This window comes from Orcinus orca, chromosome 6 (assembly GCF_937001465.1).
Source record: "Orcinus orca chromosome 6, mOrcOrc1.1, whole genome shotgun sequence".
Taxonomy (NCBI): domain Eukaryota; kingdom Metazoa; phylum Chordata; class Mammalia; order Artiodactyla; family Delphinidae; genus Orcinus; species Orcinus orca.
In genome coordinates, this window is record NC_064564.1 from 37677911 (window position 1) to 37702574 (window position 24664).

Here is a 24664-nt window from a genome sequence, read left to right on the forward strand (position 1 = left end):
GGGCTGGGATGTTGAATTGTTTTTACCAGTCTCTGAGGGGCCCGGAGCCCAGACTCTCAACACCATGCCACGTGGTGAGCCCAAACCCCAGCTGCAGGCTTCTGTGGGCCAGCCAGGTGCCTGCATTTCTGCCTATTGCCTGGAGTGGAAACCCCTGAGTTCCTCCCTTGTTTTCGGGATTCAATGACTACCTTTCTGGCAAGTAGTAACACTACATTTGCTGGTCAATTTCTTTTGACCTAACTTTTTGGCAAGTTCCTTAACTCTCAGTGCCTCAGTCTTCTCATCTGTAAACTGCGGATAATAATAGTACCTACCTCCCAGTGTTGACGTAAGAGCTGGGTGAGTTAACGTACTGTAGAGGTTTAAATGGCGGCCTTCAAAAAGATATGTCCACGTAGTAATCTCTGGAACCTGGGAACGTGACCTGATAAAGCAAAAGAGTGAGGGAGAGCTTTTCCTGGATTATCCCCAGTGGGCCTTAAATGCAACCACACGTATCCTTCCAAGCCACACACACAGAGGAGAGGACACAGGAAGAAGAGGAGAAGGCAATGTGGCCGCCGAGGCAGAGATTGGAGTGATGCGGCCACAAGCCAAGGAACATCTAGAGCCCCCAGAGGCTGGAACAGGTAAAGAACAGATTCTCCCTGAGGGTCTCCAGAGGGAGTGCAGCCCCGCCGACACTTCACTTTCAGACCTCTGGCCTTCAGAACTGTGAGAGAACACATTTCTGTTGTTTTAAGCCACTCAGTGTGTGGTAATTTGTTACAGCAAGAACACAACATACATAACACCCTGGCATGCAGTAAGCATTTGTTCTATTAGTCAATTTATTCTAAAGGTAAGGATGCCTGTTCGAATGAGGTTGTTAATCACAATACCTCAGAAGGGTTGTTCCTAGCCAAGCAATTAGGCATCCTCAAGAGTGAACTAAAAAAGTGTATCTGAGGGAGAAAATGAGACAGGGTCTACAGAACAGCAGGCAGGACTCTGGAAAACTTGACTTCAGGTTTGGAATTTAACTGATTACTGATTATAAACATACAAATAATAAGAATATAAAAACGTTGTCTGGTAGAGGTGTAGATCTTTAATAATCCAAATAATCCACTGGCCAAGGCATCAGTGGTTTAACTGTTGTTCTTTAATCCTGTTTCTTTGAGTGGGATACACACTTCAATCCCACAGCAACAATACATGTTCGTACTTGGATTTTTAGACGAGTTGTTTTCCCCCCTTACACAGCTTTGAATTCCCCAAGTCTCTGCTGAGTTTAACTGGGTTGTATTTTTTTGCGGTACGCGGGCCTCTCACTGTTGTGGCCTCTCCCGTTGCGGAGCACAGGCTCCGGACGCGCAGGCTCAGCGGCCATGGCTCACGGGCCCAGCCGCTCCGCGGCATGTGGGATCCTCCCCGACCGGGGCACGAACCCATGTCCCCTGCATCGGCAGGCAGACTCTCAACCACTGCGCCACCAGGGAAGCCCTGGGTTGTATTTTTTTTAACTCAAGGAAAATATACCTGAGCCAGTAAGAGGGGTTTTCACGGGCAAAGTTCCTGAGGAGTTTGATTTGAGGACAGTCTGCTGGCAAACTCTACATTCCTGAAGCCTCCATCAGGTATGCTGCCCAGAAGCCTTCTGTGCCTCTCAGAGGAGATGGAGGGGAAACGGTCATACAGTGGGAAACACGACTGTGACTCTGAGAAATACAAATGTGGGTGGGCTGCTCTGATGGCCAGGAAGAGACAGGCTGCCGGATCCCTGTGAAACCACCCTTCTTTTGTCCTCCTTCACCTTTTAGGAAACACTGGTTAACAGACAGACCGAGAGGATGTGGCATTTTCTATTTGGCTACCTCTGCTCCTGGGTCATTATGATTCTCAAAGCTGCCCCAACCCTAGGCCACGATTCACAACATTTCTTTTATGGTAGGTTTCTTAGGTCTGATCTGTTAGAAATCCTGGTGATTCTGTCTGCTCACCCTGTGCTGTCTCACATTGTAGTCATGAGCCCCGTGTGGCTATTTAAATGTAAACTAATTGAAATGAAATCACATTTAAAATTCAGCTCTTAGTCTCACTGGCCGCAGGTCAAGTGCCTACTGGCCATATTGGACAGTGCAGATAAAACATTTCTATCATTGTAGAAAGTTCTACTGGGCAGTGATGTTCTAGTTATCCAAGATAGAAGGTGAAAACGTCAGGTTATGGAGGGCTCAGCCAGGGAACTTGTACTCTCGTTGCTTCAACTGCTGAACACGGCAGTCACCTGCAGTGACCTTATCTAAAGTACATACATACGGACAGACAGACAAAAGAGCACACCATGCCTTGTGAAAATTCTAGTAATCATCATGTCACTTTTAGTGTCTCTTTTAGAGGATGTTATTTATTTTAAGACATCATTTTTATTAGTACACTGTAGTACAAGAGACTTTCCATGTCAGGTTGAGAGAAGCTGGTCACGATTTACAAACAAAACTTTTTTTTTTTTTTAAACACTGATATTCTGGTGTCACTTTGAAATCAGCCAAGATGCAGTGGGTCTTAATAAAGCAATGGACCTCCAAACAGATTGCAAAACAAGAACCAGTAACTATCAGCACAGAGACGTCACATTAAAAGGAAAATAAAGCAAATGAAAAGGGAGTTTCAAATACCAGGTCACAAGGAAAGGGGCAATATATCTTCAGAGAGGTATTGAAATGTGTGTGTGGATACGGCCCGGATATATACAAACATCTCTCCATGTACAGAAGCAAATGCAGAGACTGTCCACACCTCTAGGCAGATTTGTTAGTGATGGATAATGATTAATGAACGCAGGGAGCAATATTTCACCATAATTTGGTCATTTATCAAGGGATTATATATTCAAAATCCACATTTAATTCAAAGACCTTGTATTTAAACATTTCCAGTGTTTTTTTTTTTTTTTTTTTTTTACATTTTTAAAGCAATAGGAAGATATACAACTTGCAAAATGTAGGCCTTTACATTTCATTTTCTCCAAATTTTTTTCCAGTTCAAACCTGTGGCAATTAGCAGCTTTAGTTATGCTTGCTCCAGCATGTTGGACATTCGGCCAACCTTCACTCAGGATCATTTTCATTAATGTACAGACCAAAGAAATAAAACAAACACAGACCTGGCCTAGAATGCATAGACTAAAAAAAATGACATCCCATGTTTTCCCGTTGTGTCTCCTGAGACGTATGTTAAGATGACAAAAGAGTTGCTTGGTTGCTCTTGTGAAATTCACAGTGTTTTGCCTGCAACACATATACATATATATATATATATATTTTTTGCTTCGCTTTGTGTCTGTGATGAATGGAGCAAAGAAATATATATATAAATAAATAAATACTTATATAAAGGTAAAAGAAAAAAAAGGAAATAAATACAAAAATTAAGGATATTCGAGAACCTTTGACTTATAGCAGCAGTGATTCATTCCAGCCCTGACAAACGAGAAAATACCCCTTCATATGCTGTCATATTTTGCTACAAATCCCTTCCACCGCAAATTCTTTAGAATAGCATTTGCTGTCTCAACCTCGGAGTCTCAGCATCCCACCATTACGAATTGTGAGGAAACTGCTTTAACTGCTCACTTAGCCACCTGAGTAGGTGGGTCACCGGCCATCCCCCTAGTGAGATTTTCGGTAGCAGTGATATAGGGCCAAACCGAAGCTCCACACTGGAAACAAAAGTCCTCAAATGGGAAAAAAAAGAAAAGAAAGAGCAAGGGAATTGAGACTATGTGTGTCTGCAGTCATTTATTTAATTAGATACACAATTAAAGCTATTGGCATTATAGAAGGTCCAATTTACAAAAGGGTAAGTTTAAAAAAAAGAAGTCTATTCCTGACTTCTATCCCCTGACAACAGGGGATCCTGTTGTCATGGCTCTTTGCAAAGGCCAGCATTTTACACTGCTGCCTCTTGCATTCCGCTAGGATGTGGGAATTCCTAAGAGTCACTCGCCTCGCCGTGGAGTCTTGGATTCTCACCTTTGGCCTTCAAGACACTGGGCTCCCAACAGTCCAGTTCTCTTCTGGAATGCTTGGACTCTGAACACAAGTGTAAAGGGGTCACAGTGGGACAGGTGAGCGTAATACAAATAAATGTGCAAAAGGATTTAAAAAAAAATCAGTTTTCCTTTTCTGGACCTTTACATAAGGAGATATATTTCCGGCTGCATTTTCCTTTGCAGGGAGCCAGAGGAAGGACTCAACGTAGTGGGATGGTTTTGATTTAGTTGTTTTGTGATAATGTGTTTGGGAAGCACATTATCTTAAATATGTCTTCCACCCATGCAGTATTGCAGAGAGTCGAAAAGTGTGATGGGGTCCTACCCACATGGAGAAAGGAAGCATGAACAGCAACATGACTTTAAAAAAGTTTTGGTTATTTAGCAGATTTTAAGCAAATTATTCATACTGCACCCTACTTATAATTATCTCTATTACTGTGTGCCTATAAATTTATACATAAGCTCACAAACACACTATGCATGTGTGTTTGTCTATGTATAAATCTAGTATTTATAACACACATATAAATACATGGAAATACCACAGGGAGCGCCGATGTGAACATATAATATGAATTCTGATATAGTCTTTTATAGCATAGTTCAAAATGTCTTCTAAATAAGCCTGATTATGACACTGGTTCATTGTACAAGGATTTCGCTGAAGCTATGAGCATGATTATATGTCATGAGATCTCAGCTGCTTGCATCTCACATATTTCATTTTGCTCTTCTAACTTCATATCCTGCTTCATGAATTGGTTAGCGTGCTTTCTCTCCTGGACTGCTTGTGTATATATTAAGGTCTCTAGTGGACCAAATCATGAACATCAGAGTCAGAGTACCTAGATTAAGTCCCAGAGGTGCCTGGAGAGTACTAGCATGCCATTTAACTTCTCCAACTCTCAATTTCCTCACCGTTAAAAAGTGAGAATAATTTGCCAACATATGTGAAAAGTGTTTGGGAAACTATTAAACAATGTATAAATGGAAGCAACTGTCAGGATGAGTTCAGGCTAGAGAATTAGGTTTGTCACCACTCCTGTCGTAGTGTTTAATGAATTTGATGGCAGGCCCTATTCTGTGATCTTTACACTGCAGAATGAGGATGCCCTTTTTCTAAATATTACAAGAGCATGAGAAGAGGGGATTGTGGAGGAACAGGGATGGAGACTTGAAGATAGTCTGTGGGTCCTTCGGTCACTTTAAAAGCAATCTGGGATTCTTTCAATGCGAGACGTCTCTGTGATCAGTACATACTCTTGAGACAACAGAGGGAAAAAATGAATAATAATCAGCAATATAAATAACTATAAAACTTTGCACTTGCATAGAACCTTTCATTTCAAGACCTTGAGGGACTTGTCAGAAGGTAAAGAGACATTTTTTTTTTCTTTTTTCCTTCAGAGGAAAACACAACACTGGAAGGGGAAGGGAATGCTCCCATCCTCTCATCTGCTTTAAACAAATCCTTGCTCTAAAACTGCACAGCCCTCCTTGAATGTGACCCCTTAGAGTATTACCTCCTTTGCTCTCTGTTAAAATAAAACAAGTAACTTGCAGCTTCTTCCCCCAGAGCAGCTGGCCAGTTGCACAGAATAACAAACCTGTGTAGGTTTTCAGGTCATCACTGATGGAATCTAGAAAAGTTCTGTACAAATCTGCTTCTTCTTACTGCTTCACAGGGTGCCACAGTGTTTTAACAGTACCATGGGCCCTTAATGGGATATATACGTGCAGGTATATATCATGGAGATATGGCTTTCGTTATATTATTATGTGTGTTCTGGAGGGTTTTTGGTCACCGACAAAGAGAACAATTCAACTCCCATGTCTCATAGGCAGTGCAGAACCTGAAAGGACTATGGGCATCGCCTTGTCCAACCCCCTTCATTTGACAGCAGATGCTACTCAATTTCCTTTTGTTCTCTGTTAATGGACTCTTTTGATTTTTTGAGAACTGGCTTTCAGTGTCTAGAATGGAAAATAAGGTGCTTCAGTAACTAAGGGCACAAGCAAAACTTAAACAGAGCAATTGCACCTTCAGAAACAAATATGAAATAAAATGACCTAAGTTGAATTCAAATCACTCCCTTTCAATCTGGCTCGTGTTATAAAGATGTCGAGTTAGCAAAATTCCCCTCACAGAGGGTAGCAAGTTTTCTTGAGGAACAGAAAAATGTTTCTTCCTTGGTATAACTGATCACCCAGATAACTGTAAATTTCTATTTAAATTTACAACCTCTTTTCGCAAAACCCGTGGCTATGCCCAGAAGCACACCTCCAAAGCTTGGCCTGGGCACAGTGTCCCATGGGTATGCTGTGCCTAAGGTTTTGTTTTTACTTTCTTTTAAAATGCAGTGAAAAAAACAAAACAGCATATTGACAATGGAGTACATTTAGAATGAGACCACTCTCCCAACCAGAGCCCAGAGCAAGGTCTCGGCCTGTGTACACTGAACATCAATGCCTGTGATACCCCCAGGGTGGGTGAGGTCTCCTGTCCCTTGGGGGTTGATTTTGCCCTTCTCACAGGGCCACAGTGGGTGCGACATGGTGGAGGATAGCCAGGTTTCAGGGACCATATTTGTTAAAACCCATCGCCACCATACGACCCAGAGACATTTATACTCAGCTGATGAATTCCATTAGCTTCCTCTAATTATATAAGTTATACCTTTTATGGATCTGCTCTACATATCTGGGGCACGACGTCTGGAGCGGTAGTTTCTGCACACAAGATATTTTTATCGACAAAGACCATGCACAATTTCGCTTGCACAGTTAGAAGGATGGGTGGGGTGGAGGCTAGGGGTTGGAAGGAAGTGCTATCTGAAAAGTTCACTGTAAGAGAAACTTGCCTCCAAATTTAGAGCTTGTCCTATCTTTTCCAAGTCCTTGGCTTTCCCACCTGACCCTGAAATGATCGCTGGACAAGAATCCACCTCCTTTCAACTGAACTTGACACAGGCTCAGTGGATAACACTTGGAAAAACAAACCAGCGCCATCACCGTGGCCTATGAAGACAAGACTGTCGGAACGTGCGATGTACCATCTTACCTCCCGGAAGCCATCTTTTTCTCTGTTCTACACTCTAGTGTTTCCGGTGATGGGAAAAGAATAGTCCATGGCACAGAGTCCAACAGTCTTTTTACTCCTCAGAAATGTCCTCGGGGGAAGGTGCCGAATACACTGTTCCCAGCTAACAGTCGCTGGGTTTTCTTACGTTGGGACTGACGCCAGCCGATCTCAATGGTTGTCTTTGTTCTTCCCATACTGCGGTTTATAATAAATCTTCTTTCTCTCTGGTTTTAATCTCCCAAAGATAAAAGCTTCCCAGATTGAACACAAGTTTTCCTTTTTCATACACAGGCTTAAGCCATCCCAAACAATAAGAACAGTAATAATAATAAATAAATAGAAGTGAATCCATAGAAACTCTCGATGTCTGTACAGCAGAAGTGACAAAGTTTAAGTCAAATATTTGTTTTCCCTTTTTTTCATCCACATCAAAGGCAGGAATACAACAAGGCATTGTTAGTTGTGGTGGGCAAACCGGAGTGTCTGCTGATATAACAAATTAGGTTTGTTAAGGCCTTTGTCTATGCAGAGTTAATAGTAATGCAGAAGCCAGATTGATTAAAAAGGAAAGGGTGAGGATTGTGAAGCAGGGAAGACAAAAAATAAAGGAAAGAAAAACAAACAAAAAACTAGGGAATAAACCAAGGGAGATGGAAAGAGAGAAAGAGATAATGCCAAAAAGAAGTCCATACTGTGTCTACGGATGGAGAAGTACACATTGCTTCCCTCGGAAAGCTTCTCGGTGTCTTTGTAGTTAATACTGTCAGAGCGAAGAACAGCAGATTGACGGCATCCAGCGGCAGTTAAAAGACGTTCATCCTCTCGGCCCAACTGAGGAGGTGCTTTGGGAAGGATCGGTCTGGGGGAAAGGGCCCTAGCCTAGTATATCCAGGTAGACCGGAGATGCCTTGGCCAAGTTCTGAAGGAGGGTGTGGATGCCCTTGATGTTCTTCCTCATGTGGGGCTCTCGCTGCCAGCACCCCAGCATCAGCTCATAGACTTCCTGGGGGCACGTTCGAGGTCGCTGCAAGACTCGGCCTTGAGTGATGCATTCTATCACCTGGACGGGACGGAGAGCAAAGATAGGGTCAGACCAGAGGAAAAACAATGTGGATACAATAAATGTCAGTACAAAGAGAGGGCTGCTTTAAAGAAACCCACTCAGTGTTTACTTTTTTTCAGAGGCAAGAGAGTGACTGTTCTAGGTTGGTATGTCATGGTTAATTTGATGGGTTTATATTCATTTTTCAAGCCACACTGATTTCACCAAACTGCTAGAGAAATAATTCATCTATATGGAATGCTCCCAAAGCACACCCTGGAATTCCAATGTTTTACTGGCCTGAGATGGGACCAGGGTCACTTTTGTGTCAGGGCGCTAACTGGCCAGGGAACCCCAGGGTACAGAAATGAGCGGTCATTTTGGATAATGGAATTGGATAAAAGACAGACGTGGGCCTGAAGAAGTGAGGTGCTTGACCAAGAAGTGATGCCTCAAATATAGACATATTTGCAAACAGATTAGAAAAGGAAAATAAAATGTTTGAGTTTTTCACTAGAAGTAAATGTTCTAGTGAAATATGCAAAAAGGAGAGAAGCTTGAAACCTTAATGGAGTAATACCAGAAAGCTAGCTGGACTCTAAGGGTACCGGAATGCCACATCTGCTATCAATTTACTAGATGAACAGCACGAAATGACTCCTGGGTCCCAATGCCAGAGGATCACAGGCGCGTCAGCAAATGCTGTGCTTTTCTCTTTCTAGAACTCTTAAGTTTGGAGAGTGACTATAATTTGGCCATGAAATTTAGGTACATGGCAGGCCATTTGGGAGGTGCTTCTCCCAACAAAGCCACAGGAGAGCGTGTCCTGACTTCCAGCCCGGGGATGCCTCTCTGTGTCAGCTCTCTAGGGGTCTTGCTGCCACCCGCCACTCACCTCGTTGTTTGACAGCTGGTACCAGGGCTGTTTGCCATATGTGAAGATCTCCCACAACACGACCCCCAGGCTCCAGACATCACTTTCGGTGGTGAACTTCCTGTACATGATGCTCTCTGGAGGCATCCAGCGAATGGGCAGCATCGTGTGGCCACCGACCTGGCAGAAAAGGGGTAAGCAAGGTGGCATCAGTTCCCACCATCAGGAGAAAAGGTTTGGAAGGGAGATGTGGGCGACATTTTTTTCCCTTTCCTTTATTAGTATTTATTAATTTTAATTGTTTATAAAACATAAGGGAAAGACGATTGGTTTATAATCTCAAGCAACAGAGACAGAGGGTAAAGAGTGGTCAAAGGATTTTTCTCACATTTTTGCAATTCTCTCTTTCTCACAACTAGACAGGAGCAGAGATGGTGATTGGGTGAATATTCATCCTGTATGAAACACAGACAGGGCTTCCCTGGTGGCACAGTGGTGGAGAGTCCGCCTGCCGGTGCAGGGGACACGGGTTCGTGCCCCGGTCCGGGAAGATCCCACATGCCGCAGAGCGGCTGGGCCCGTGAGCCATGGCCGCTGAGCCTGCGCGTCCGGAGCCTGTGCTCCACAACGGGAGAGGCCGCAACAGTGAGAGGCCCGCGTACCGAAAAAAAAAACAAAACAAAAAACAGACACACCTACTTTCTGGTATGAGGATGACTTGATCTTGTAATTAACAAGATAACTTTGGTCAGGATAACAAGTAGAGAGTTTTGCATCCAAAATGACCCACCGAGGGACTCTGCTTCCTTAGCAAGGCCGGAGCTTCCTTCCACTTTAAAGTGTAAGGAGCACACACAGAGCTGCCTTGAACATGCTTACCACAACCCAGCAATGGGCAGGGCAGAAATGACTATTCACATTTTACAGAAGGGGCAACTGAGTTTCAGGTTGCTATGGACACAAAGAAGTCCAGTCTTTGGAATTTCATCTACTACAGGAAACTTCAACTGAGCTTATTTACAAAAGTAAATGAGCAGGAGGAGCTTCAAGATGGTGGAAGAGTAAGACGCGGAGATCACCTTCCTCCCCACAGATACACCAGAAATACATCTACATGTGGAACAACTCCTACAGAACACCTACTGAACGCTGGCAGAAGACCTCAGACCTCCCAAAAGTCAAGAAACTCCCCACGTACCTGGGTAGGGCAAAAGAAAAAAGAATAAACAGAGACAAGAGGATAGGGACGCGACCTGCACCAGTGGGAGGGAGCTGTGAAGGAGGAAAGGTTTCCACACACTAGGAAGCCCCTTCGTGGGCGGAGACTGCGGGTGGCGGAGGGGGAAGCTTCGGAGCCGCGGAGGAGTGCACAGCAACAGGGGTGCGGAAGGCAAAGCGGTGAGATTCCCGCACAGAGGATTGGTGCTGACCAGCACTCACCAGCCCGAGAGGCTTCTCTGCTCACCCGCTGGGGCGGGCGGGGCTGGGAGCTGAGGCTCGGGCTTCGGTCGGATCCCAGGGAGAGGACTGGCGGCGTGAACACAGCCTGCAGGGGGTTAGTGCACCACGGCTAGCCGGGAGGGAGTCCGGGAAAAGGTCTGGAGCTGCCGAAGACGCAAGAGACTTTTTCTTCCCTCTTTGTTTCCTGATGCACGACGAGAGGGGATTAAGAGCGCTGCTTAAAGGAGTTCCAGACACGGGCGCGAGCCGCGGCTAAAAGCGCGGACCCCAGAGACGGGCATGAGACGCTAAGGCTGCTGCTGCCGCCACCAAGAAGCCTGTGTGCAAACACAGGTCACTATCCACACACCTCCCCACCCCCCCGGAGCCTGTGCAGCCCACCACTGCCAGGGTCCTGTGATCCAGGGACAACTTCCCTGGGAGAACACACGGCACGCCTCAGGCTGGTGCAACATCAAGTCGGCCTCTGCCACCGCAGTCTCGCCCTGCATCCATACCCCTCCCTCCCCCCGGCCTGAGTGAGTCAGAGCCCCTGAATCTGCTCCTTTAACCCAGTCCTGTCTGAGCGAAGAACAGACGCCCTCAGGCGACCTACATGCAGAGGCGGGTCCAAATCCAAAGCTGAACCCCGAGAGCTGTGTGAACAGAGAAGAGAAAGGGAAATCTCTCCCAGCAGCCTCAGGAGCAGCGGATGAAATCACCACAGTTAACTTGATGTACCGCATCTGTGGAATACCTGAATAGACAATGAATCATCCCAAATTGAGGAGGTGGACTGTGGGAGCAATTATATATATAGTTTTTTCCCTTTTCCCTTTTTGTGAGTGTGTATGCATGCTTCTGTGTGTGATTTTGTCTGTATAGCTTTGCTTTTACCATTTGTCCTAGGGTTCTGTGTGTCCGTTTTTTTGTTTGTTTGTTTTTTAGTGAAGTTTTCAGTGCTTGTTATCATTGGTGGATTTGTTTTTTGGTTTGGCTATTCTTTCTTTTTTTTTAATTACTTAAAAATTTTTTTTATAATAATTATTTTTTGTTTTTTATTTTAATAACTTTTTAATTTAATTTAATTTTACCTCTTTCTTTCTTTCTTTCTTTCTTTCTTTCTTTCTTTCTTCCTTCCTTCCTTCCTTCCTTTCTTTCTTTCTTTCTCCCTTTTATTCTGAGCCGTGTGGATGACAGGCTCTTGGTGCTCCAGCCAGGCGTCAGGGCTGTGCCTCTGAGGTGGGAGAGCCAAGTTCAAGACATCGGTCCACAAGAGCTCCACGTAATATCAAACGGCGTAATATCAAACGGCGAAAATCTCCCAGCTCCACGTAATATCAAACAGCGAAAATCTCCCAGAGATCTCCATCTCAATGCCAAGAAGCAGCTCCACTCAACGACCAGCAAGCTACAGTGCTGGACACTCTATGCCAAACAACTAGCAAGACAGGAACACAACACCATCCATTAGCAGAGAGGCTGCCTAAACTCATAATAAGTCCACAGACACCCCAAAACACACTACCAGAGGTGGACCTGCCCACCAGAAAGACTAGATCCAGCCTCATCCACCAGAACACAGGCACCAGTCCCCTCCACCAGGAAGCCTACACAACCCACTGAACCAACCTTAGCCACTGGGGGCAGACACCAAAAACAATGGGAACTACGAACTTGCCACCTGCAAAAGGAGATCCCAAACCCAGTGAGTTAAGCAAAATGAGAAGACAAAGAAAGATGAAGGAGCAAGGTAAAAACCCACCACATGTAACAAATGAAGAGGAAATAGACAGTCTACCTGAAAAAGCACTCAGAATAATGATAGTAAAGATGATCCAAAATCTTGGAAATAGAATGGACAAAATACAAGAAACGTTTAATGAGGACCTAGAAGAACTAAAGAGCAAAGAAACAATCATGAACAACACAATAAATGAAATTAAAAATTCTCTAGAAGGGATCAATAGCAGAATAACTGAGGCAGAAGAATGGATAAGTGACCTGGAAGATAAAATAGTGGAAATAACTACTGCAGAGCAGAATAAAGAAAAAAGAATGAAAAGAACTGAGGACACTCTCAGAGATCTCTGGGACAATATTAAACACACCAACATTTGAATTATAGGGGTCCCAGAAGAAGAAGAGAACAAGAAAGGGACTGAGAAAATATTTTAAGAGATTATAGTTGAAAACTTCCCTAGTATGGGAAAGGAAATACTTAATCAAGTCCAGGAAGCACAGAGAACCACATACAGGATAAATCCAAGGAGAAACACACCAAGACACATATTAATCACACTATCAAAAATTAAATACAAACAAAAATATTAAAAGCAGCAAGGGAAAAACAACAAATAACATACAAGGGAATCCCCATGAGGTTAACAGCTGATCTTTCAGCAGAAACTCTGCAAGCCAGAAGGGAGTGGCAGGACATATTTAAAGTGATGAAAGGGAAAAACCTACAACCAAGATTACTCTGCCCAGCAAGGATCTCATTCAGATTAGAGAGAGAAATTAAAACCTTTACAGACAAGTAAAAGCTAAGACAATTCAGCACCACCAAACCAGCTTTACAACAAATGCTAAAGGAACTCATCTAGGCAGGAAACACAAGAGAAGGAAAAGACATACAATAGCAAACCCAAAACAATTAAGAAAATGGTAATAGGAACATACATATCAATAATTACCTTAAATGTAAATGGATTAAATGCTCCAACCAAAAAAAATAGACTGGCTGAATGGATACAAAACAAGACCCGTATATATGCTGTCTACAAGAGACGCACTTCAGACGTAGGGACACATACAGCCAGAGTGAGGAGATGGAAAAAGATATTCCATGCAAATGGAAATCAAAAGAAAGCTGGAGTAGCAATTCTCATATCAGACAAAATAGACTTTAAAATAAAGACTATTACAAGAGACAAGGAAGGACACTACATAATGATCAAGGGATCAAACCAAGAAGAGGATATAACAATTGTAAATATCTCTGCACCCAAAATAGGAGCACCTCAATACATAAGGCAAATACTAACAGCCATAAAAGGGGAAATCGACAGTAATACAATCATAGTAGGGGACTTTAACACCCCACTTTCACCAATGGACAGATCATCCAAAATGAAAATAAATAAGGAAACACAAGTTTTAATGATACATTAAACAAGATGGACTTAACCGATATTTATAGGACATTCTATGCAAAAACAACAGAATACACTTTTTTTCTCAAGTGCTCATGGAACGTTCTCCAGGATAGATCATATCTTGGGTCACAAGTCAAGCCTTGGTAAAATTAAGAAAATTTAAATCGTATCAAGAAACTTTTCTGACCACAACGTTATGAGACTAGATATCAATTACAGGAAAAAAATCTGTAAAAAATACAAACACATGGAGGATAAACAATACACTACTTAATAACCAAGAGATCACTGAAGACATCAAAAAGGAAATCAGAAAATACCTAGAAACAAATGACAATGAAAACACAACGACCCAAAACCTATGGGATGCAGCAAAAGCACTTTTAAGAGGGAAGTTTATAGCAATACAATCCTACCTTAAGAAACAAGAAACATCTCAAAAAGACAACCTAACCTTAAACCTAAAGCAATTAGAGAAAGAAGAACAAAAAAACCCCAAAGTTAGCAGAAGGAAAGAAATCATAAAGATCAGATCAGAAATAAATGAAAAAGAAATAAGTGAAATGATAGCAAAGATCAATAAAACTAAAAGCTGGTTCTTTGAGAAGATAAACAAAATTGATAAGCCATTAGGCAAACTCAAAAAGAAGAAAAGGGAGAAGACTCAAATCAATAGAATTAGAAATGAAAAAGGAGAAGTAACAACTGACACTGCAGAAATACAAAGGATCATGAGCACTTACTACAAACAACTATATGCCAATAAAATGGACAATCTGGACGAAATGGATACATACTTAGAAACGCACAACCTTCCAAGACTGAACCAGGAAGAAATAGAAAATATGAACAGACCAATCACAAGCACTAAAATAGAAAACGTGATTAAAAATCTTCCAACAAACAAAAGCCCAGGACCAGATGGCTTCACAGGAGAATTCTATCAAACATTTAGAGAAGAGTTAACACCTATCTTTCTCAAACTCTTCCAAAATATAGCAGAGGGAGGAAGACTCCCAAACTCATTCTATGAGACCACCATCACCCTGACACCAAAACCAGACAAAGATGTCACAAAAAAAGAAAGCTACAGACCAATATCACTGATGAACATAGATGCAAACTTCTGCAACAAAATACAAGCAAACAGAATCCAACAGCACATTAAAAGGATCATACACCATGATCAAGTGGGGTTTATCCCAGGAATGCAAGGATTCTTCAATATACGCAAATCAATCAATGTGATACACCATATTAAGAAATTGAAGGAGAAAAACCATATGATCATCTCAATAGATGCAGAGAAAGCTTTTGACAAAATTCAACACCCATTTATGATAAAAACCCTTCAGAAAGTAGGCATAGAGGGAACTTACCTCGACATAACAAAGGCCATATATGACAAACTCACAGCCAACATCATCCTCAATGGTGAAAAAATGAAACCATTTCCACTAAGATCCGGAACAAGACAAGGTTGCCCACTCTCACCAGTATTATTCAACATAGTTTTGGAAGTTTTAGCCACAGCAATCAGAGAAGAAAAAGAAATAAAAGGAATCCAAATCGGAAAAGAAGAAGTAAAGCTGTCACTGTTTACAGATGACATGATACTATACATAGAGAATCCTAAAGATGTTACCAGAAAACTACTAGAGCTAATCAATGAATTTGGTAAAGTAACATCATACAAAATTAATGCACAGAAATCTCTTGCATTCCTACACACTGATGATGAAAAAATCTGAAAGTGAAATTAACAAAACACGCCCATTTACCATTGCAACAAAAAGAATAAAATACCTAGGAATAAACCTACCTAAGGAGACAAAAGACATGTGTGCAGGAAATTATAAGACACTGATGATAGAAATTAAAGATGATACAAATAGATGGAGAGATATACCATGTTCTTGGATTGGAAGAATCAACATTATGTAAATGACTATACTACCCAAAGCAATCTACAGATTCAATGCAATCCCTATCAAACTACCACTGGCATTTTTCACAGAACTAGGACAAAAAATTTCACAATTTGTATGGAAACACAAAAGACCCCGAATAGCCAAAGCAATGATGAGAAAGTAAAACAGAGCTGGGGGAATCAGGCTCCCTGACTTCAGACTATACTACAAAGCTACAGTAATCAAGACAGTATGGTACTGGCACAAAACCAGAAATATAGATCAATGGAACAGGATAGAAAGCCCAGAGATAGACCCATGCACATATGGTCACCTTATCTTCGAAAAAGGAGTCAAGCATATACAATGGAGAAAAGACAGCCTCTTCAATAAGTGGTGCTGGGAAATCTGGACAGCGACATGTAAAAGTATGAAATTAGAACACTCCCTAACACCACGCACAAAAATAAACTCAAAATGGATTCAAGACCTAAATGTAAGGTCAGACACTTTCAAACTCTTAGAGGAAAACATAGGCAGAACACTTTATGACATAAATCACAGCAAGATCCTTTTTGACCCACCTCCTAGAGAAATGGAAAGAAAAACAAAAATAAACAAATGGGGCCTAATTACACTTAAAAGCTTTTGCACAGCAAAGGAAATCATAAACAAGAAGAAACGACAACTCTCAGAAAGGGAGAAGATATTTGCAAATGAAGCAACTGACAAAGGATTAATCTCCAAAATTTGCAAGCAGCTCATGCAGCTCAATATCAAAAAAACAAACAACCCAATCCAAAAATGGGCAGAAGTCCTTAATAGATATTTGTCCAAAGAAGATATACAGATTGCCAAAAAAACACATGAAAGACTGCTCAACATCATTACTCATTAGAGAAATGCAAGTCAAAACTACAATGCGATATCATCTCACACGGGTCAGAATGGCCATCATCAAAAAATGTACAAACAATAAATGCTGGAGAGGGTGTGGAGAAAAGGGAACTCTCTTGCACTCTTGGTGGGAATGTAAATTGATACAGCTACTATGGAGAACAGTATGGAGGTTCCTTAAAAAACTAAAAGTAGAACTACCATACGACCCAGCAATCCAACTACTGGACATATACCCTGAGAAAACCATAACTCAAAAAGAGACATGTTCCACAATCTTCATTGCAGCACTATTTACAATAGCCAGGACGTGGAAGCAACCTAAGTGTCCATCGACAGATGAATGGATAAAGAAGATGTGGCACATATATACAATGGAATATTACTCAGCCATAAAAAGAAACGAAATTGAGTTATTCGTAGTGAGGTGGATGGACCTAGAGTCTGTCATACAGAGTGAAGTAAGTCGGAAAGAGAAAAACAAATACCGTATGTTAACACATATATATGGAATCTAAAAGAAAAAAAAAAAGATTGTGAAGAACCTAGGGCAAAACAGGAATAAAGACGCAGACCTCCTAGAGAATGGATTTGAGGACACTGGGAGGGGGAAGGGTAAGCTGGGGCGAAGTGAGAGAGTGGTAGTGTATATATGGACATATATACACTACCAAATGTAAAATAGATAGCTAGTGGGAAGCAGTCGCATAGCACAGGGAGATCAGCTCGGTGCTTTGTGATCAGCTAGAAGGGTCGGATAGGGAGGGTGGGAGGGAGGGAGATGCAAGTGGGAAGAGATATGGGGATATATGTATATGAATAACTGATTCACTTTGTTATAAAGCAGAAGCTAACACACCACTGTAAAGCAATTATACTCCAATTAAAATGTTAAAAAAAGTTAATAAGTAAGTATGGTTTTTGAAAAGCCCATTTTAGTAAAAGCACCAAGTCTGAGGCATTAGATAGCAACAGCATTAGCACAGGCAAAGAAAACTTTGACCAAAGAGACTTGTTTACGATTTCCTACTTTCTGGAGAAAAATTAAGTATATTCCATATACAGGTTTGTAGCCCATCAAGGCTGTCTGATTCTTAAACCAAGATAAGATTTCTGCACAGTAGCCCAATGGGGTGGCAGGTCCTACTTTTCACGCTGGTGAACCTCAGCGCTACCTGCCCAAATGCCATGCTGACAGCGGGGCAGTGGGTGAGCTCACAGGACAGCAGGAATTAGATTTCCCTGACAACTCCCACCCCCTGACCTCTGAGACCAATGCCACACAGAGTTTCTGCCCGATTATAATTCTCAATATCCATTTCTGACTCACTAAGGGAAGGAAATGGACTAACAGTGCCTGAAAAATGCTGCTCAACTCCGTAGCCCGAGTGGAGAGTGTCAGAGATGTCTAATTTGCTTGGTGATTTCAAATGATGCTCTTAGCATCAAAGAAAGCATGCATGATTTTTCCCCATTCTTCTCTGTACGAGGAATCCAAGTCTGACAAGTCGAAACATGACTTGCTGGCTCAGGGTTAAGGCGCCCCTGTATTTTTACTGTTCAGCTTTGAATACACCAAAAGTTCATGCGCTAAGTGCAAGCTTGTTGCCTTCCATCAGCTTTCAATTTCCTCGCTTTCTCCTCATTCCGCAGGACAGGTTGTCACTGTTCAACGAGCACAGATTTCCCTCATGGAGCTGCCTGGACATGACAATACTCACCACCAGGGTCGATATCGAAAACACAACCTGTGCAACACAGGCACTGACCAGAATGGTTGCTGGTGTTCATACTGGCACAGCCAAATGGGCGTGTTTCTGGCTGATGGCTATCTGCCTGACTCTGCAACTCTGAAACCCCATGTATCCAGGACTTTGGGAAAGGAAATCTGCCAACACACAAGAGTTTCCTACGTTTTCAGATACTTAGAAACACGAAGGATACCAAGGCGGAATGGTCCCCCGGGTGCTGGCAGCCTATACCCCAGCACCAAGGAGAGGCTTTGTGGCAGTGCAGGGAGCTATATGCGCAGAGTTATGGGGAGTGAGAGGTCTCTGCCCAGGTTTTTAGTGAAAAAGACATAATTCTTTCTTGAATGGGAATAGTGAAACAATTGAAATTGACATATTGAAAGTAGAATTAGAAAAATATTGAAATTAGACCATACATCCAATGTACAGTTGGTCTGTGGTAGTAAGGTAGTATGGACCAACGCGGTGTTCTTTTGGATACCTGACCCTCAAAGTATTAAGAGCTAGCTTGCCACATGTGTTCCTAGTTCAGATGTGTCCAATATACTATAACCTGTAACCCTCTTCATTTCTTGGAGATTCATAATGCACAGAATTCCCTTGAAGTGTCTCAGGCAGAAAGAACAGATTTAACTTTGTTTAACTTAGTGAATTAAACTAATTTGGCTGTGTGTTTGTGGGGGAGAGGGAGAGAGATGGAGAGCCACTCACATACATTCCTAGAACCAGATGGTAAATATCCCACTTTGGGACACGTTAACCTATGGAGACGCCAGGCTTCCCATATTCTTTTTGTGTTCCCAGCTGTGGTGCAGTGGACAACACTCAATTCATGACTTTAGAAGGGGGCCAAAAGGTACAAATTTCCAGTTGTAAAATAAATAAGTCCTGAGGATGTAAGGTACAGCAAGGTGACTATAGTTAATAATACTGTATTGCATATTTGAAAGTAAATCCTAAAAGTTTTCATCACAACAACAAAAAATTGTAACTATGTGAGGAGACAGATGTTAACTAGACTTATGGCTGTGATCATTTTGCAATATATACAGATATCAAATCCTTATATTGTACACCTGAAACGAATATGATGTTATATGTCAAGTATACCTCAATTAAAAAAAACAAAAACAAAAAACTCTGGGCTCCAGAGTTAATTTCACTACTTGCCAAACCTCTCTGTGTCTTAATTTTTCCAACTATAAAATGTGGGTAACAATATATACCTCCCAGGGTTAACTCAAGCAGACAATATTTGTGAAAGCCCTTTATGAATTTTAATGCACTAAATTTTTTCTAGGTGTTGCCTCTTTCTCTGTAGCCTTTATTATCTAGCCTTTATTTTCTCAATGGGAAGCAGCCATGGAGACATTAAGAAGAGTCAACACTACAACTCTCCCACACTCCTCACTCTGCAATGATAAGTACTCTGGGGCCCCTCTGATTACACCTACTCTTCCGGATTCTCTGTCCTGTATTGCTAATGGCCAAAGAAGAGGCTCCTGTGTCCTTTAAAGGAGGGGAAAAAAAGATTCAATTTCTGATTTACATGTTTTCCCATATGATCATTTATTTTATGCTTGCAGTCTCTTTGGGACAGATTTTTCACTCTAATTCTTTCAAGAATCCCCTCTGGGATTTCACACATGCCATTATAAATAATGCTTTCCTTGTTCTGATGTCAAATGGGTGAGTGGTGGGAGCATCTAATAAAAGTTCAGACAGGGTTCACAAGTTTTCTAAACCCGTTTAGAACATTTCTGAATATTTCTTTCGCAGCCCTTTCTCAGGATTTTGGAGCATGTTACAAAAGTGGGCTCAAAAAGTAAAAATAGAAAAAAAGAGCCACCGTGGTTACAAATTACTGTCACATTCCAGTCACAGTCACTGGATGGTTTTTAGAACTCACAAAACCACATACTGTGCAGTGACAAACACAATGAGATATTTGTCTTGTATGTGCAACTTGGCCATTGGCCCTCACACTCTTGCTTAAATATTTGTGAGATGGAATGTGATCCCAAGGGTGACACTGGGAGTCAGAACTGTTGCTTTGACTGCCAGATACTCAGTGGTGCCAGGAGAGACCTTTCAGTGATCGACTTGGGTCAGGAACATGCTCTTCACTAAACGCACCAGAATGAGCTGATGCAACATGGGAAATCCGCTTAGCTGGGGAGTTGACTCGGACTTGCAGTTTTTATTTTTCTCAACCCACGAGCCTGGGGTTTTAGCTCTGTAATTAACCACTTGTCACCACCTTCCCACCATAATCATCTGTCAACACAGAGCAGTTGATCTTTACAAAGAACTTCTACTGGATGATCTCACTTGAGCCCAATAATTACCCTCTTGAGAAGACATCAACTTGCCTTCACATTATAAGTAATGCCCCCCAAATTCAGAGAGTTTAAGTAGCTTATCTAAAAACACACACACATGACCCCTCCCCACAGGACATCTTGTACTCACTCTGATGGGTCACTCTGTGTTTCTGGCTTCTGCATTCTCCAATTCATGCCCTATGTTCAGCCAGCAAACTTAGTTGTGGCTCCTCACCCAGGCCGAACCTACTCATGCCTCTTGGAAAGTTTGATCTTTTTTTCTACCTACTCTGGAAGGTCTCCTAAAGGCAAGTTCAAGTTCCATCACTTCAAGGAATGTACCCTCCCTGCTATAGCTCAGCAATGTTTTTAAGCACCCCTCAGTACAGCTCTGGTAACACTGCAGGCATTCCCTATTTTTGCTAATGGATCACATGCCTCAAGAGGAAGGATGCTGAGCAGTTATGGCTGGCAAGGCATGGAGGGGGTGGGTTGGTAAGCAGACCACGTCTTCGAGTTTCTTCTGACTGTTGAGATTTGGGGAGGAATTCTCAATGTGCTCCTTCAAAGAGATCAGTGTTCACTACTTTCCCATCCACCGCCAATAACTTCTCTAAACTCTTCATAGAACCAACCTTAGATTAAATGGATGGAAACTGGCTCACCTAATTGATGCTACAAATAAGAACCATTCAATGAAATTCAAAACTTCTTAATAAAATGCAATCCAAAATACTGGCGTTCACGTGGAGTATAAAAACTCTCTAAGCTGTGTGTGAAATCCCGTTCGTTCCTCAGTTTATCATCTGTACAGTAGATGGGGGAGTCTGTGGTGCAGACCTGGTACTATTCGACCTGGGAATGAAGTTTAGGAAGACGTCATAATGAATAACATGAGAGAATATTGCTCTATAAGATAGCATCTCGTATCCTCTGAGGCGAGAGAGGAAAGACAGAGACTAAAGAAGAACATTAAACCATGAAAAAGGAAAGAATGAATGGCCATCAGGGCTGCTAATCACCGTGACTTGCTTAAATCAGTGAAGTTAATCAGAACAATGTCTGGAGCCAATGGCCAAAAAGAAATTCCATAGTGCCTAAAATAAATCAAGTTATGGGAAATAATGGATTCTGTTTTTAAAACATCTGCAAAAAGAACTGTTTGTTTAGCTCTTACTGTTTATTTCCATGACACTTCATAATTTTGATGGTGAAATGTACAGAATGATCTGGTTTTAAAAAAAACAACCTGTTCTAGGAAAAATACCTAGGCCTGAGCATCCTTTAAATCTAGTTTGAAAGGTATAAAGACAATAAATCCTGGAAAGAATACTAAAAGGCCCTTGGTAAAACTGTCCTGTGTCCGAAATGCTGTACAGCACAGGGAGCTCACTCAGCTCGGTGCTCTGCGATGACCTAAATGGGTGGGATGGGCAGGGGAGGGAGGCCCAGGAGGGAGGGGATATATGTATACATATAGCTGATTCACTTTGTTGTACAGAGGAAACTAACACACCATTGTAAAGCATCTATACTCTAACAACAAAAACAAAAGAAATTGATGATTTTATTATTTTTAAATCAAATTGGGAACATCTAATCAGTTCAACTACAATATTTATTTCTTACCCAAGAAATACTCTTTGGGTACATTCTCTTTGGTGACTAGGTTGTAAATGGTGACTATTTCCCCATGGCTTAACAAACAATATGATTTATTTTTCTACACTGGAAAACTAGAATTTAGGAAGGTCAAGAAACTTGCTGAGCAAGTGGAGATATGAATTGGTGACAGCAGTATTGAAGACAGCTCTCTATCCCACTATTATTCATGCTGGGACCCTAGGTTCTTACTTAATTTTTACAAACATACGAAGCATCTTTATCCCTGGTACAAGTTTATGAGGAATGCACAACCCATTTTCCAGGGACCTCGGTTGATGAGAGAGGAGGTAACAAGCATCCACCCTCCTCCTTCCTCCCTCATTGTCTTCTCTTCTCTTTCAGCATCCATCCCTCTCAGTGTGGGCCCTCCCAGTCCATTCCCGATTCCCTTTCTTTGAATCTCCTCTCAAATCTCACTTGTCCAGTCCCATTTCAAATTCCAACGTTGCCTTTCGTCTTGCCCAATTCTTTTATCTCCCCAGAGGATCATGCTTGTCTTCCCCACAAGTCGTTCCCCATCCATGGGGATGCCTCGTCTCCCTTCTGTGTATATGAGAGGCACGGTGGCAGGCTGGAGCCCTTCTATAGACCCAAAGCAAATGCCTAGCTGGCTTTGAAAACACTGGTGATTTAAAGGTGAGTAAAGCTAATCTGGGACCTTCTCTACTTAAGTAGCAAAGAGCAGTGATGCCTGGGAGGCCACTTTCAGCTTGTGGTCTTTACTAAGTGAGTGAGTGATAACTTGTTTGGAAGCGAAACGTTTTACTTCCTTAGAAACGTGCAGGCCAAAGGGCAAGCCCCAGTAAGAGATGATTAGCTGTCAGAGGCTTTTGGCCACATTAAATACTGAAGAGGCTCATAGACCTTCTTGTCACACCCTGCACCCGCTTCCTTCGTTTCAACAGTTTCTCCTGATCTGTTCCTTAAAAATTCATGATAGCTGTAAACTTTAAGAAATAACTGGACATTATTTATTATGTGTTGCATCTGTAATATGAAGTTTAAAAAAAGGAGAAACAATTTGTGCAAAATCTTCTCCTTGGAGAACCTGGGACCATTGTGGTCAGACTGTGGGTGCTTTATGACCACATCCAGGAAGATCAGGGTTCTCCTGTTACAAAGAGTGATGGGGTGCTTCCGTGGCATGTGGCTACGGAACCAGGGGATACTTCATGGGAAGTGATTCAGCCCTTCCTGCCTTGCCTATAAGTCCTGAATGAATGGAACTCAGTGAAGGCGGTCATGAATGAATGGGGCCAGGAGGAGTGCTAGGGACAGCCTGGTTGCCCCTCTCTCTTACAGCGGGAAATGTTTATCGCTATACCTGAAGTTGCTGTTGCTTGAAACCTGGAACATCTTCCATTATCTTTTACCATTACCAATTTGGTCACAGATACAAGGGTTGTGACTTCCTAACTACAAGCCAAGGGTTTTTGAATTAGTCACGAGAGGGTATGCTGGACCTTATTGCTAACAATATTTTGGGAATATTTTTTCCATTGAGAATTGATTTTGTCTTTATTCTACCATGAAATAATAATATAAACAGTGAAAAATAATAATACCTTATGTTTGTATACGTGTTTTGCTTTTCCATAGCATTTCCGCATCCATGCATTCAATAATGGTACCTACCTCAGAATATGGTTGTGAAGATTAAATGAGTTGATATTAGAAAAGCTCTGTGGTCCCATCCTGTGATGCCATTTGTATGACATTCTTGAGAAGGCAAACTGTAGGTCTAGAAAACGTATGGTTGTCAGGGCCTGGGAACTGGGGGTGGGGGCTTGTCTTACAGAGGCATGAGGGAATTTGGGGGGAGGTGATGACAATGTTCTAAGTCTTGATTGTGGTGGCAGTTAAATGACTGTGTTTGCCAAACTCAGAACAGTACACTAAAAAAGGTGAATTTTACTATACGTAATAAAGCTCTTAGAATAACACCTGTTACATAATAAAAGTGTAAAATATATTAGCTGTTGTTGTTATGCTAAGTATTTGATTCTCCAGTAATCCTCTGGGGTAAGTCAGGCATGTTCTTTTATCTCAGTTTAAGTGATGAGGAATTCCCCAGGCCCAGAGACAATGCGACCTACCCAAGACCACACAGCTTAGACGTGGTAGCATCTACATCAGGACCCATATCTCCAAACCAAACGCATTCTGCCTCCAGTCTGACATGGAGTCAGACTCAGGGCTAGGAAAGGCTCTCTGCATTCGTTTGCTCAGTCTGCCATAACAAAATACCATAGACTGGGTGGCTAAACGAGACATTTATTTTCTCACAGTTCTAGAGGCTAGAAATCCAAGATCAAGGTTCCAGACAGTTCAGTTCCTGGTGAGAGCTCTGTTCCTGGCTTACAGATGACTGTGTGTAGCTTGTGTGTGTGCAGAGAGTGCGTGAACTTCTGCTGTCTCCTTTTACAAGGACACTAATCCTATTGGATGGGGGCTCCACCTTATGACCTCACTTAACCTT

At 42.1% G+C, this 24664-nt stretch overlaps 1 protein-coding gene across 8 annotated transcripts in view; it reads right to left on the minus strand.

Moving 5' to 3' along the window:
• Window positions 1-2471: 2471 nt before the first annotated feature.
• NTRK2 (neurotrophic receptor tyrosine kinase 2) overlaps window positions 2472-24664 on the minus strand; it is a 384042-nt gene continuing 361849 nt past the window's right edge. For all 8 annotated transcript variants that reach the window (XM_049711806.1, XM_012538905.3, XM_049711808.1 and 5 more), the window contains 2 exons: window positions 9062-9220; window positions 2472-8184 (listed from right to left, as the gene is read on the minus strand). In XM_049711806.1, coding sequence (XP_049567763.1) covers window positions 7999-8184; window positions 9062-9220 — 345 coding nt within the window. In that variant the 3' untranslated portion in view covers window positions 2472-7998. The remainder of the gene's footprint in view (window positions 8185-9061; window positions 9221-24664) is intronic.